General features: G+C 45.8%; 1 protein-coding gene across 3 annotated transcripts in view; it reads right to left on the minus strand.

The window, feature by feature from the left end:
• Nucleotides 1-1,533: 1,533 nt before the first annotated feature.
• Nucleotides 1,534-16,070, minus strand: part of AKAP12 (A-kinase anchoring protein 12) — a 100,435-nt gene continuing 85,898 nt past the window's right edge. For 2 of the 3 annotated variants that reach the window (XM_004753565.3, XM_004753567.3), the window contains 2 exons: nucleotides 4,922-9,902; nucleotides 1,534-4,259 (listed from right to left, as the gene is read on the minus strand). In XM_004753565.3, coding sequence (XP_004753622.2) covers nucleotides 4,930-9,902 — 4,973 coding nt within the window. In that variant the 3' untranslated portion in view covers nucleotides 1,534-4,259; nucleotides 4,922-4,929. Of the gene's footprint in view, nucleotides 4,260-4,921; nucleotides 9,903-14,264; nucleotides 14,370-16,070 lie in introns of those variants that run through there. The other variant, XM_004753566.3, reaches the window with a different exon arrangement.

Genomic DNA, 16,070 nt, shown 5'->3' on the forward strand with positions numbered 1-16,070 from the left:
GCTGTCCTGGGCCAGCACATTAAATTCCAGTAACACCCTTCCTTGCCACTGAAACCAAGAACGCTACAAGGGAATAGGGTAAAGCGCACCACACAAGACCCTAACACTCCTTGGGAATCACTAACACAGAAGGACCGTTTCACTTCCTTGCTAAGTTACTTTAATGATTTATAATAGGGCTCGTGCCCCAAAGCGGCCCATGGGCCAACTCTGCAATATTATTTCTGTCAAGTCTTTCAAAAGAACACCGATTCTGTTTAGGTTTCAAGTTCTAGAGGAAACCCTGCCTGCTTTTTTCAGGTATCAGAACAGGGATGAGGAGAATCAAGCACAACGTGGTTTTTAAATTAATCTAATTTATAGCATTGCCTCTCCGCTCGTGAATTATACCAAGTTATTTGGAGTTAGAGTAAGAGGTAAAGCACAGGGTTGAGTTAGAGGTAGGCCTTCGTACTCAGTACCCTGCCGCAGGAAAACGGCACATTCAGTCCTATTTTCTTCATTTATGAAATTCTAACACTGGTCTCCAAATAGTGTTACAGTGACGCTGCTCTTTTTTAAGATTTTATTTATTCATTTGAGAGAGAGTGACCAAGAGCAAGGGGGTGGGGAAGGGCAGAGGGAGAGGGAAAAAGCAGCCTCTCCACTGAACATGGAGCCCAAGGTGGGGCTCAATCCAGGACCTCAGGACCACCACCAAGCTGAAGGCAGACACCCAACCGGATGAGCCACCCACGCGCCCCATTAAAAACCAGTGGTTTCAATCTCCACTTTCTCATATGTAGAATTAGAATCCTGATCCCCAGATCATGTCCAGTGACTCCAGGTAGAGATAGTAAGGAATTGGGTGGGGAGGAGAAGTTTGCATTTACAGAACAATTATGCCAGGATATCCTGATCCATTTCCATTAGACTGTTCATTTCTAATGAACAGTCACTTAGGCTTGAAGCTACAGAACACCGCGATCAGCCTCCATCCTCTCACTGTCTGGGAAACCTGGGGCTGCTGGGTCCATCGCCTTCGTTGTAGAGCTTGGTTCCTACCTCTGGTTCTAGTTACTGGTTGGGATTTCAGAGGGAGGTGTCTGTGTGACTGTCCAAAAACTCTACTTTGGGGAGTTCAAGGTCAGCCAGAGGGTTTTTGGTTTTTGGTTGTTTTTTTTTTGTTTTTGTTTTTGTTTTAATTTTTTAGTTTATTTTTTTAAATAAACGTATCGTGTATTTTTATCCCTAGAAGTACAGGTCTCTGAATCACCAGGTTTACACACTTCACAGCACTCACCATAGCACATACCCAGCCAGAGGTTTAATGAGATTCTAATTAAAGGGCCCTTGGCTCCCAAAAGGTTAAGAATCACTGACCATTTTGGGTGCATTTACACATGTCCCAGGTATATTCCAAACTCCCACAATGCTCTGTGGAGAATGTTGCAAAGGTGTAAGTAAATAAAAGAAGTTAAACGTGTGATGATTACCACAGCAGTGGAGAAAAGCAATCAAAACTGAATTAAGGTGAGATTGCAGACAAGAAAATCCAGGGCATTTAATTAGGTCGCATTTTATTTAGATAAATGAAAATCTGCCCCCCAAACAGAACTAGGAATCAAATATTTTCTCAGGTTAAAAGAAACTTGCTATGCTTGAAGCTTACACTGAAAGCTAAAATTTCCAGCCCTTGACTATTTGTAGCTCCAAACACCAAAGGAAAATACGGGAAACACAGTATGTGTTAACAGAGAGGCAACTCAGGTGTACCATTAGCAAAATAACCTGAGGGGAAACATTTTACGTTCCCCAATTATAAGAAGTGGTGAGAGTTTACAAGTCTTGCATTGCGTTCTACTGTACATGGCTCTACAGTAATGCCAAAAGTAGCAAAATATAGGCACTTGCTCCAACTTCTGCAGTTTACATTTCGCTGGTACGTACTTCATAAATCAACAGCAGCTTTAGAATTGTAATACAGGATTCTATGTCATGCTACTGTTAATAGCATTCCTCCGGCTAATAGAAGTGTTGCTTAACAGATATAGGTCTAGAACTCGTACAGAGATAATCCGAGGCACATCCAGATAAAGGAGTATGAAAAGTACAGTCATGAAGCAACCACTGCTGGAAAACCAGAATGACTTGGCCACAGGTGCTCCGGGAAGAGCAAACCCAAATAGAATGGAGTGGGAGGGGGTTAAAAAAAAAAAATCCAAGTTAATCACTTGACTACATAAAGCCTTAATCAGTTCAAAGTGAAGCGTCTCGTGCCATAGAGATGAAGTCAGTGTTTGACCCATCAGGAGCCCCTTACAGATTGCTTGCTCTCATCTCCAGTGCCTCTTGGTTGATCTTCAAAAATTGGCATCAGCACTTGGATTTTTTTAAGTCTCTAAGTTGGCAAAGAATTATTTAGATCAGAGGGTTGTTTTTTTTAAATTTGGGGGTTTTAAGTTTCATAATGATGTTCAGATGACTATTATATAGGAGAATAACTCCTTAAAGGGTATTAAGTATTTCTCAGCTACAATGTCATACACTGTTAATCATGAGGTGTCTCATGATATGATATGGCCCCCCCTTTTTTTGGTCATCAGGTTTGTTGATCTAAGATCAACTACTTTCTAATTCTAACAACCTATGTTCCTTCTGCCAAACTTGTCTTCCTAGAACATCTAGAATAAAATCATTAACTAGCAGTCATAATTTCAGTTTGCAAACCAGAGTTCTGAGTTTGAGTGCAATTTAAGATGCACATGCACACGACACAGCTAACTGTGGCCAAAGTCTGACAAAGTCTTTTACATATTGGCATAAATTAAGAATCATTTTGATATTTTAAAAAAATACTCAAATCACCTATTGGGCAAGGCATTTTTACTATTAAGCCTTCTTAAAAATTTCTTTCTTGATGTTTCTCATTAAAACCCAGAATGATGAAAGAAAACTGACTTTTCCAGGAAGGCACCACCAGATGGTAGCACTGTATCAGTCCTGTCCATCTCAAAAGCTCCTGGTTGACCTGCAACTGATGCCTCTCTGCTGGAGTTCCTCTGAACATTACCTCAAAGCAGTATCCAGTGGTGATACCATGTAGTGACCACACTGGAAACTTCTACCTTAGCTGCTTTTAGATCTCAACAAACATGCCCCAGGTTTCCTAGTATCTAATAAAACCAGCAAATCTACGTGAAGCAAATATTTTATTTAAATCGGTTGTCAAATCACAGTTTATCCAAATGAACATAATGCAACATTGTCCTTTAAAGAGTGGGCACAGATATGGCACAGACACAATCCAGGACCTACCAAAATACCAGTCATCAAGAACCTGACTTTCCTTCACGCTGTGTGTGAATGTCGTCCAGCACAGAAGAGTAGAATCAAAACCTTAAAACAGCCAACTGTTTTCTTGACAAGATGAAAAACGTTTCTCACTACCTTGCCTCAGGATTTCAGCACACTCCTCTCTCCAAACAGCCACAACAATTCAGAGAAAAGGCTTAGAGTGAATTCGCTACTGGAAAAAACAAACAAACAAACAAACAAACAAAAAACTCCCTTCCAACCCCCACTGGGCTGGAAAGAAATTTCACAGTAACAATGGAACATTCTGTATGTTTCCCCTCCCCCACCCCAAAAAGGCTTTTTATTTTTAGCACACTGTGCCTAATAGGAAAGTGACCCATTTTAGAGCGGTATGAAACATGGACCCTACTCCTTAGTAGATTTTAAAGTATGAACTATAGCTTCTGATCAGGAACGTTGTCTCTAGGGAGTTGTTCTCACGACTTCCCCAGACTTGACCACGGCTGCATGGCTGCTTGGCCCGCCTTATCCTGGGCGACACAAAAGGAATGTACCATCCTGCACATTTCCTTAATCATTAAGAAAAAAAAATATACAATAGATACAGAAGGAGGGTTACTTAAAACATACATATAAATACATAAAGGAAGATACTCCAGTTTGAGAAGCAGAACCAGGTTTGGCCAACTCCAGTTCCGAGTTAAGAATTCAGGACCTTCAATCAGAAACATTGGAACAGGGTATCAGGGCAAAGTGAGGGGGGAGGCCCTGCGAGGAGGAAGTGTTAGATGGCTCTAGCTCCCGATGCAGCCTCAGGATTGTCAGGGGCTCCAGAAAGGTCAGTCCAGGGACCTGTTCTTCGGTTTTGAGTCTGGAACACTGATCTCGAGTCTCGACAGCAGCATCCATCGCCTCCTACTGCTCGTCTTCACATTCTGGTCTTGCAAACACGTGGGCTGGACCTGGAGGAGGAAGGAAGAATGCAAAGTCAGTCAAGGTCTTCTCCTCCCTCGTTCGTTCCAGGAGCAGCAGAAGCCCTTAGAGCAGAGCGCCGCCCCCCAAAAAGCAAGTGGGTCAGGACTGTGGCAGTTCAGACTGGGCCACCCCAAAACTTGGGGGCTGTGGCTCCCTAGCACCAACATTTGGGCCCATCACACACATTGGGAAATTTTTTAAATGCCTGTTCCTACTGATGGGGGAACATTTTTTTTTTTTTTCCTTGAGAGCTATCAACTACAATTTCAGGCTGTAGGACAGCAACTCACCATGAACTTCTGCTTATAAAGAAAAATTCAATGGGCGCACAACCGGTTTCTTAAGCCTTTGAGCCACACACACACATGCACGCTTGTGCACACACACATGACCCCTCACTTTCTTTGAAAGCAGGCACGTGGGTGGAGAATGAGCTCATTGTTTTCGTGACATCAGTTAAGCCTGAATGGCAGCAGGTCAGTGAGGGGAAAAAAGGAAGGGAACCAGGATCTCCTTGACTGTTCCTTGCCCAACTAAAGGATCTGCCTACAGTCACAATGACTCAAACTCCTGCTTCCCTTCTAACAAATATGCCATCACATGGCAAGAAAAGAGGAAAAGACTGTTTTAGAAGACGAAACTTGCTTACATGACGTTTTAGGATCCCGTGGGTTCGGATTTTGTCGGTTCTCCCTCCTGTTTCTGAGTGTCGTCCTGCGTTTCGGTTTTGATCTCTTCTTCTAACTCGCTGTGGACTTTTCCTTCTGGAAATTCTACTTCCTGGCCACCTTCCTTCTCCTTCAGTGTTGGTCCATCTGTGTCTGGGGACTCTTTGCTCAAGCCTCCTAGGGCCGTCACACCTTCCAGGGCTGAGTGCTGGTTTTCCAGCTCAACAACATGACCTTTTTCATCTTCTTGGGGTTCAGAGAGGGACCCCTCTAACTTTTCTTCTAAGCTGGCACGATCACCATCTTCTGCAACAGACTCGGTCCCGGTTGTTTCTTTCTTTTCCTCCGACAGGAGAACTGCCTCTTCGAGCTGCTGGTCATTTATGCTGGAAGGTTCTACCTCAACACTTGCCACCTCAACTGAAGCTTCACTCACAGCTTCGCACACGTCGGAATGGGTCTGTTCCCCGGCGGTGAGCGTGGCTTCTCCGTTGGCCATCACAGCTTGAGTTCCATCCCGTGCAGTGGCCCGTGGCTCCCCTTCTTCGGTCTCAGGGTGCACCCTCCCCTCCGGGGCGTCGGTGATCATCGGCGGGGCCTGTGTCTGGATATCAGCGGCTGTTTCTTCCGAGCTCACTAACTGGTCAACAACCGTCTGGATTACATTTTGTACAAGTTTACTGCTCTCAGTCTCAAGTTTCAAAATCTCGGTTTCAGCCTTTCCATCTTCCTTTCTTGTTTCACTCCCTTGGACTTCTGGACCAGCACTGGGCGCGCCCTCTTCCTCCGGGGACGGTCTCCGGGGTGGGCTTTTCTCTCCTTCCAGGTCAGCACCAATGCCTCCTTCAGGCGCAGCCACTGTGGTCACGGGTGCTGACTCCGGCTGAGCCTCAGTCCCTGTGGGCGCCTCGATGTCCCCTGGCTGGGCGGTCAAGTCTTTATCTTTTTCGGAGGATTCTTCTTCGGGTACTAACTGCGTGTCTGCAGATTCCCGAGTTTCCGTGGTTTCTACAATCTTAGTTTCTTCTAAGACCTTCTCCTCCACTGCTGCAGCTGCTGGAGTGAATGACACCTCTGGGGTCTGGACCTGAACTTCTGTGCATACCACTTCCTCCTGCACTGGCCGGGGAGAACTTTCCGAAGCGGTAACCTCCTCTTCCCCGTGGAGGATGGCCACGCCGTCTGTCTGCTCCAGGTGCTTACGAAGCTCCTCAGATGTGGTCACAGCTGGTTTTTGCTCGAGTTCCTCTTGAGTGGCTTGAGCTGGCTCTCCTTCCATCTCCTCCCTTTCTCCTTGAACTTCCACCTCTTCCTGCACTGGGGTGGGAGATGGTGTAGGGCTATGGACTTCGGTGTCGTCATCCTTTTGAAATTCAGATTCTTTAGGAGCTTCATCTTCAAGGACAACTTCACTTGTTTCCTGACTCCCGGTGGTCTCAAGGTCTGCACCTGCGACAGGGCCTTCGAGAAGCGGTTTCTCTCTGCTCTCCCCACCGGTAAACTGACCTTCCTCTTCAATCGCATCCATCTTTGAAAGAATGGGTATGGTTTCCACCGGTACCTCTTTGTCCATATGTTCTAGAACCTCTTCTGTTTCTGAATGTCCTTTAATTTCTTCCTGGGATGGAAAACTAGCAGGTGTTGGAGGCAGCTGTTCGGGGACAGAAACGGCTTCTGCTTCTGGGACCTGGGAATCTTCGCGCATCTCCAGGATCTGCTCTTGCTGTGTTCCAGGGAGAGCTTCAAGATCTGCTACGGGGGTGCTTCCGTTGGTCTCGCTGTCTGTAAGGGTTTCAGCGGAGTCAGGAGCAACAGCCTGTTCCAGAATCAACTCTGATTTTACCCCAACCAAGGTTTCAGCTTGACAAGTGGTTCTAGGCTCACTGGAGTCCACACTGTCTATGACTGCAGGAACTTTCTCAAAGCCTTCTGGGGTGGCCTGTACGACTACTTCGGCTTGTGTCAAAGTCTCAGCTTTAGCTTCCTGTGCCTTCACTTCCAACACTCCATCTGCCTCTTTCTTCAGGTCTAGCCCTGGAGCATCCTCTTCGGCTCCATCCAGCTTCTCCAGTATTTTGGCTCCTACGTCCCCTGTTGTCTGAATCATGTCTTCTGGCCCTCTACCATCAGGCAGCGGTGATCCTTCTCGAACTTTCTCCGCAACTGCCCGCAGGACCTCTTGAGTCCGCCTCTCTTGGTCTTCCAGGTCTGGCACAGCGCCTTCCACCTCCTGAACGGGTGTTGCTTCCTCTGTGGTTTCTGGAGAGTCGGTGAGCTGAGAAACAGCTGAGACCATGTCAGCGGTCTCTTCAGCCCCAGATGCTTCTGCGGCTTCTTCAGCACAAAATGCCTCTGCACCTTCTGCAGCTGTCACGGCCTCCGAAGTTAATTCCGCCTCGCTCACGACCGTGTCATCAGTGGCATCTTGGCCCTCTGGCAGAGTTTTGGTAACAACGGAGGTTTCTTCTGCAAGGACCTCTCCTTCAAGTACCTCCCCAGTTAGGGGTTTGGCTTCCTCCTCTGTTTCTTCAAGAGTTTCTGTCACCGAAGCGGATATCCAAGACGGCGACCTCTCTTCGACACTGCTAACAGCCCTGGCCCCGTCGAGGACAGTCACCTTCACGCCGTGAACCAGATTCGTACTGAGCTCTTCCGACACAGAAACAGCTACCTGCTGCTCAGGCTTCTCCTCGCTTTTTTGGGCTTGCTGAGCTTCGATTTTCTCCCTTTCCACCGCGTCATACTCGGACAGAGGTACCACGGCCGGGACATCGGAGTCATCTTCGTTGACCTCTGGCGGCCCCGCATCTTCAGCCGTGGCGTGTTCTGCTTTCCCGTCTGACCTTTTCTTCCTTCGTCCGGGAATAAATTTCTTAATGGAAACCCAAGACTCTTCTTTCCCAGGCTCAGCATCTGACGTGGAATGTTCTCCAACAGACCCAGGTACGGCATCTTCGCTTTTCTCTTCCAGTTTCGACTTCGATTTTTTCCTTGGCGTAACTAATCTTTTAAAGGACTCCCAGGTGGAAACCCCCTCTCCTTCGGTGGGGCTGCCAGCTTGCTCAGGTGAGGGGCTGCCCGGCCCTTGATCCTGTTCCTGAGAACTGGCAAGCGCAGCGTCCGGTCCGGTTTCTTTGTCTTTTCCTGCATCATCTGGTTTTTGGCCGTCTCCTCCCATCGTTTTCGGTTCCCCTTCATCATCGGAAGATGATGCTTTTCTCGCTCTTTTCTTGGATGATCCCACACAAATCAAAGCTTCCCAAGATACTGAGGTATCGACCCGGCGCTTGGGTTCTTCCGGCTTCTGCTCTTCTCCACTTCCCTTGGCTTCTTCCTGCATCTCGGAGGCCGCGCTCTCCGTGGAAGACAAGGTGGCGCTCTTGACTTTCTCCAACTCGTCTTCTTTGTCACTTTCAGAAAGCCTTCTAACACGTTTCTTGGGCGTCACCATCTTTTTGAAAGATGCCCAGGGAGTAACACCTTCTCTCTTCTTCTCCCCGTCGGAGGTAGTCCCTTCCTCAGCCTCCCCGTCCTGCTGTGTGTCCGCGAGGCCTTTCTCTAGACACGCCATCTCCTCCGGTTCCTCCGGGGACGAGGCAGAGCTCTCGCCCTTCTGTTCATCTGCACTGTCCGGAGACTCCGCTGCGACCTGGTGGTGCTCCCCCGACTCTTCATCCCCTCCTCCTCCTCTCTTCCCTTTCTGTTTCTTTCCAGAAAGCTTTTTTAAGCCAGTGCTGGTAAAAAGTTTCTTTAAAGGGCTTCCTTGCACCTTCATTCTCTCTTGGGAGGACAGCATGTCTGCCTCACTTACGACGCCCTCTGGGTGTGCAGAGGGCGCTTTCTCCTCGGGGCTCAGGTCGGCCGGCTGGGGGTGGTCCCCTCCGGGGGTACACATTTCTTTCATCTTCCCCGGCTCCTCAGGAGGCTCGGCTTTCTCGAGCTCAGCCTGGGAGTCTACCCCTTTCTCAGACGGCAAGGGCTCCACTGCTTCTTCTCCCTCAGCCTTCTCCTCTTCTGTCTTCTTCTCTGGCATCCTAACGTGGACTTCGGCAACAATCTCTACCTTATCATCAAATACTTCTGTGGCTAAAGGGGCGGGTCTCTCTTCGGGGGGTCCCTGCACTTGATCTTCAGAGGGCAGCTCTACTTTTTCAAATTCCGCGGACAGTCTGGCAGCGTCAATGCTCTCGGCGATCTCCTGGGGGCCCTCTTGCTCAGAAGCTGCCACTTTCTCTGAGGTATCTTCTGTCTTTTCCTGTTCCTGCGTGTCTCCTTTTTCAGGCTCTTGGTCCTTTTTCTTCTCTGAAGCTTCCAGCTCCTCCTCCTTCGGCTTCCTGAAACTGGTCTTTTTTCTCCAGCCAGCCCAACCTTGCGTGAAGAACTTTTTGAAGGGTGATGCTGTTTCGCTGGCCACCGGACTAGCTGGAGACTCTGGAGATTTGGTGGGTTCTTTTTGTTTATCTTCCCCGTCCTCTTTGCCTTCCTCTGCTGCTTGACCAGACTCAGCCTGGAGAGAAATCTCTGTGTTGCTTGGCTCATGCTTAAGGGTTTCTTCGGGTTTCTCTGTGGATTGTTTTAATTCACTGTCTTTGGCTGTTGCCTCTCCGGTCTCCTGGCTGGGTTCCTGGTGGTCACCAGCCCCGTCTGCTGCTCCTGATCCTTCCCCTTCATCTTTTTTGACAGTGAGTAGCTGCACAGTGTCGGACTTCTCGGTCTTATCCTTTTTGACAGTGAATTTAAAGCCAACAAACTTAAACACCTTCTTAAATCCAACATCATTAGCCTGGGAATCAGCAGGTTGTATCAGCTCTTCTAAATTGCTTTCTGAAGAAGGAATCTGGTCGATGATTTCAGGCATTTCCTCCTGCCCATCCTTTGCTAGGTCTTGAGCGACCACGGAGCCAGCAGCCATCACCTTATCTGAGGCTCTTTCATTCACATCTTCAGACTCCCTCTGTCCAACTACAGAAAAAGGAGAGTGGTGGAGAAGAATAGAATTATTACAGTTCAGAAAAATCATACATGTGTTAAAAAACATAACCAAGTAATACTTTATTTAATCTCAGGCAATTTCATGATAGGCTAACAGTCTTCTCAGTATTTGTAAATCTCAGTCCATGAGACAGCATCTGCTTCTTTCAAATGACTTTTAAAAATTCAGGTTTAAAGATACTACTCTGCTCCTTCTGTTCCCTGTGAAAGCGAAGTTTACACACCCAAGTACCAGAATACTAGTTATATATAAGTAGCTGCAACATCATTAAAGTGGGACAAGCAGATTCTGTTGCAACAGAGAATGGATCAATCATCACACCCACGACAGAATCCAACCCATTTTAGAAAAATAAGCTAAATGGCAACAAAAGAATCTAGACAAATCTCAAGTTGAGGTATTCTATGTGACAACTAGCTGGCGCTTTCTTTGAATAAGTCCCCCAAAATGGACTGGAAGCTGCATGGGGAAATTCCAGACTAGGGAAGGGCAAGTACAAGGAACAATTTATCTCGACAGATGGGAAGTGCTCAATAATGTAACACAGAATGTGAAAAATGGTGTTGTACACCCGAAGCTAAAGTAATGTGGGTCGACCAAACTCAAATAAAAAACAAAACGAAACAAAATAAAAAGAAGGAAAGGTGGTGCTCACAAGCTGAGAGGTGTGACAGAGGGACACAGGAGTTAGCTTGAAGGGGTCTCTTGCTGGACCAACACTGAAGCGTAAGAAATATGATGAGAAGGATGGGGTACAAAACACTGAACAAGAAAAGAATCCATGAATCACAAGTGATACTAAAAAAGTAAAATAGGGAACAGGGAATACTTCTTCATGAAAAGTGCCAATCAATAATAAATTTAGATATAATTTCTACTTTGATCTACAGTCACTCATTAGAATTTCAAAATTCTACCGCATCAACCCCATCAAGATTCACACTGTTAAGGATGAGTTAACAAAAATGTTTCTTTTATAGCCGGTTACATAGGCTCTTTCTAGACCATGGTCAACAGCTGTTTGGCCGTGAAAACATTGAGCATTACAGTCTTTGAAGAAGTGACTGGGTCCCCTCATCCAGTATGATCCACTTACATGAAATTAACGTAAGTGGATTTTCTTTTATTTCTTTGGGGAGGAAAAGCCACGTTTTAGTTCAGTTCATCAACTGGGTCCACCGACCTGAACTTTTCCAATGCTCAGAATAAAGTAAAAAATCATTTCTCATTATGTTCAATATAAAATAATACACAACACCATTTTCATGGCCAAGTGTGGTTACAAGAAGTTTTACTGTTTTGAATGCAGCTGGGACTGAATAAATATGGAACTAGTCATATCACCATTAAAACCAGCCATTCGGAGGCACCTGGGTGGCTCAGTGTTAAGCCTCTGCCTTCGGCTCAGGTCATGATCCCAGGGTCCTGGGATCGAGCCCCACATCTATGCTCAGCAGGGAGCCTGCTTCCCTCTTTCTCTCCACCTGCCTCTCTGCCTGCTTGTGCTCTGTCAAATAAATAAAATATTTTTCTTAAAAAACAAAACAAAACAACAACAACAAAAAAACACCCAGCCATTCAGAAGCAAAAGAAAAAGACAGGAGTTAGAGGAGAAGTTTTTATAGAAAGGACTTGAACGCAGAGCAAGGAAATTATCTGATTTGCAGTAACTTAAACGGTCATGTTATTTGAAAAAGCTTAGTTGTCTGCCATCAGATTAAGAAAACTGCTCTTTGCCAGTATCTTTGTAGTAACTCCTTCAGTCAAAAATCCAGAAATGCTAAAACCATTGGGTGAAAGGTTGTCAGGAACCTGTAGTTTTAGAGTATGGACACACAGATCAAAAGGAAAGCCTGCCTTTAGAGTGGAGAAATCTCCAAGTACCACCTTAAACATCCCCACTAACGGAACAAAACTATCATTGTGCTTTCTGATGTGAAGCACTGAGAAGGCCAATAAATCACTTCTAAGTACTCCTGCCAAAAATGCTTAATGGAATCTTAACTGTGAGGAAACTATCAGATGAATCAATGAAGGATATTCAGTACAACATCTAGCTTGGCAGCTGTGTCAATGTCAGAATGTACGAAAGTCCAACAAAAACCCAAGTAGACTGTCTGCAAGCAACTTGCAAACAGTTTAAGGAGAGAGAGGAGGGCGGGCAGGAGAGACTGTGCTAGACTCTACGTAACTGCTAATTAGGTCACGTGTATATGACTTTATTCTATTTGTCTACAGTTTTGAAATATAAAATATCATTGAGGGTTTAAACAAGCAAAATCAATGTAATTTGATAAAGGAAGGAGATACTGTGCTAAATTAATAATCTTAAGAAGCATAACAGTAAGATCTACCGGGCACAATCCTAGACTGGTTATTGGTTAGGGCAAACTAGCCAAAGGAGATTTTTGGCTTTTTTAGGAAAATATAACTGAGTATGATTTAGGATGAGATGAGATGAACTTTTCCTGAAAGCAAGAGCTGAAGTTTGACTTAAAAAAAAAAAAAAAAAAAAAAAGGCGAATTACCAAACAGTATATATAGTGTGATAGTGTGATTCCGATTTGGTCCCCTCCGCTGTTACCAAACCCCCTACACCCCAGCAAACACACACCCCTCACATGATCTCTGGGGAATATAAATGTGATTTTTAAGAAAAAATTTTTTTAAATATTTTTGAAAGATTTATTTCTTGTGAAAGAGAGAGTGAGCAAGTTAACAGAGCAGGTGGGGAGGAAAGAGGAGGGAATGATCTCAAACAGACTTCCCAGGGCACAGGACCCAAGGTGAGGCTTAATACTACCAACCCAAGACCACAACCTGAGCCAAAATCAAGAGCTGGATGCCCAACCAACTGAGCCACCCAGGCATCCTCTGATATATTTTAGTTTTACTTCTATAAATCAAAGTCAATTAAAATGGACACAGAAAAGGTCTTTTTTAAGATGTTATTTATGTATTTATTTGACAGACAAGAGATCACAGGTAGGCAGAGAGAGAGCGGGGGAAGCAGGCTCCGTGCTGAGCAGCGAGCCTGATGTGGGGGCTCAATCCCAGGACCCTGAGATCATGACCTGAGCTAAAGGCAGAGGCTTTAACCCACTGAGCCACCCAGGTACCACCAGAAAAGGTCTTAATACCCACAGCGTAAAATGAAGCTTAATAATTATAAACAATACCCATACCAATACTTAGAATATATCCATACATATACATACATATATGAAATAGATATATTTGTAAATACATATGCAGCATGGTCCTCATGGGCTCAGTTTGCTTGAGAGCCTCAATCCCTCTCCCTCTGCCCTCCCTCTGGCTCATACTCTCTCTCCAATAAATAATTTTTAAAATTTGTTAATTTCCCTCATTATAAAAGTACATTCATTAAAAAAAAAAACCTTTCCCTGAATTCTTTTAATGTAACACAAGAGATGTAACTTTTTTTTTAGACTATTTATTGACCGATAAGAGTGAGAGAGAAAGCTCAAAAGCAGGGGGAGTGGCGGGCGGAGGGAAAGGGGTCAACAGGCTCCCCACTGAGCGGAGAGCCCGCCTGGGGGAGGGGAGGCATCCCAGGAACCCCGGGATGATGACCTGAACCAAAGGCAGACGCTTAACCAACTGAGCCACCCAGGCGCTCTGAGATGTGACTCTTTAATTTAAAAAGGCACACGATACCATTGAAACCGCACTAGGGAAAAAGTCAACCCCCAATGATACAGTGCACACTAGTACAATTTTACTGAAAACGTACACAGATAGAAATGAAATTTCCTGCCAGAAGGCACGGGAGAAAAACACTCGTTCACTAACCTTTCTCGGCTTCCCTGGACAACGCAGAGACCTTTCGCTCACACAGGGGAGACCACGGGTGTGAAGGGACACACCACTTCCCTCCCCATTTCCCTGCCTGCTCGCAGATCGGTTTCCATCTGAAACACTTTTTCTTCCACTCTGGGGTGACTGGAACGTTGACAGTCACAAGGACAGAGACAAAAACCAACAGCTGCCAACTGGCGGCACCGAGCAGCTGGCGACGCCCCCGCCAGCCCCCCGATGCTGAGACCGGCTCTTGACCCACAGCAGTTTACGGGCAGAACCCATCTCTCTCTCGCTTTTTTTTTTTTAATTATTTATTTTTTTGAACTCATCTCTTTAAAGATGAGAAAATTTAAATCCTAACTGGCCAACCAACTGGTCTACAGCTTCTAATGACCGAAGCAGTCCCAGGAGCCAGAATCCAACAACGAGGAGCTGTGGGTGGCCCTCAAAGCCGCCCCGCCCACCGCGTCCCTGGGCAAACCGCCGCTAGGGGGCGCGCTACTCACGGCAAAGGTTACTCCACCAGGGCATCACGCGCCGCCAGCCGGCAGGGAAGCGCTACAGGGGCCGGGGAGGCCCAAGCTTCTCCCAGCTGCCCCATCGCGCAGGGGACACTGATAGCGCTGACGAGGGCGCCCCCTGGAGGCCACCACGTGCGTCACAGAGGGCACAGCCTCCTCGCGGTCCAGCCGCCCCAGGGCTCTGGCCTCACAAGCCCGCAAGGAAAACGTCCCGAGGGTCCTGTGCATCATCCCAATGGGTCGCTTCAAACGTAAGCGCACTCAAACTCTGAAAATCCTCATGGCTAAAGGACTGGCCGACTGCTAGACCTCCATACTGTCGGCTATCTGAGCTGCCTCTCTGATCTGAACTGTTGGGCAGTCAATTCCAAAATCGCAATGCATAGTGATGGCCAAGGGGATAGTGGGATCCTGCCCACAGCATGGTTCGTTTGGTTGTAAGAACTTAAATTTCTTGAGTTTAAGGACAAGAACTGTGTGCCTCGTGCACGTTCCCATTACAGAGCTCATTCAGAGTCACAATGCCTTGGGCTTGAAGGAAGAATTCACCTTGTCCTTCCAACTGAGGAATAAATGGACTTCAAATAAGGTTATGTGGTTCTTGCACAATGGTACAACCACTTTTGAAGAGAGCTTGCCAGTTCTCCACAGAACTAAACATTTTCTTACCATGATAGCTGCAACCTGCTCCTTGGCACCTCACCCGAGGGAGCTGAAAACACGTCTACACAAAAACCCGCGTATGGATGTTTGTAGCTGTGTTTATGGCTTTATTCATAACTGCACACACTTGGAAACAACCGCAAGATGTTCATTATATAAATGGATGAATAAACTATGGTACATCCAGAAAATGTTGTAACATCATTCAGCGCTAAAGAGAAACTAGCGAAAAGCCATCCAACGATACAGAAGAACCTTAAATGCATTATCACTAGGTGAAGGAAGCCTATCTGAAAAGGTTACATACTGTATGATTCCAACCATATGATATTCTGGAAAATGGGCAGAGACAAAAAAAAAAATCAGTACTGTCAAAGGATCGGGGGAGGGAAGGATGAACACGCAGAGCATGTTAAGATTTTGTGGCAGCAAAACTAGTGAGCCCTCCAACAACATGGGTTTGAACCATGTGGGGCCCCTTATCCATGGATTTTTTCAATAAATACAGCACAATACTGTGTAAGTGTATTTGCTTTTATGATTTCCTTAATAATATTCTTTTCCTAGCTTACTTTAAGAATAGAGTCGATCATATATATAACACGCAAATATGTTAATCAACTATTTATATTATCAGTAAGCCTTCTAGTCAACCGCAGGATAATAGTAGGATTAAGTTTTGCAGGAGTCAAACCTTGCATTTGGATTTTTAACTAGTAGGTCCCTAACCCCATGATGTTCAAGGGTCAACTATACACTGTGATACTCTCAGGGAAGATACTTATGATTATTTTATCATTTGTTCAAAACCCACAGAATGTACACCACCAAGAGTGAACCCTAGTATCAACTATGGACTTTAGGTGGTAATGATGCCAATGTAGCTTCATCAAAAATAATAAATTCACCACTCTGGTGTGAAATTTGGTAATAGGAGACACTATTCATGGCAGGGTGGCAAGGAGGCATAGAGAACTCTGTACTTCCAAGTCATTTTGGCTATGAACCTAAAACTGTTCTAAAAAAATACAGTCTATTTTCTTTAAATGGTCTCATGACTTGGCCAGTGTCATAGTAGGGGTGTGGCATTTCTGGTGGGCCAAAGGCTGGAGGGGGACCATTAAATAG

This window comes from Mustela putorius, unplaced genomic scaffold (assembly GCF_011764305.1).
Source record: "Mustela putorius furo isolate JIRA1106 unplaced genomic scaffold, ASM1176430v1.1 tig00000450_pilon_pilon_pilon, whole genome shotgun sequence".
NCBI classification, from domain to species: domain Eukaryota; kingdom Metazoa; phylum Chordata; class Mammalia; order Carnivora; family Mustelidae; genus Mustela; species Mustela putorius.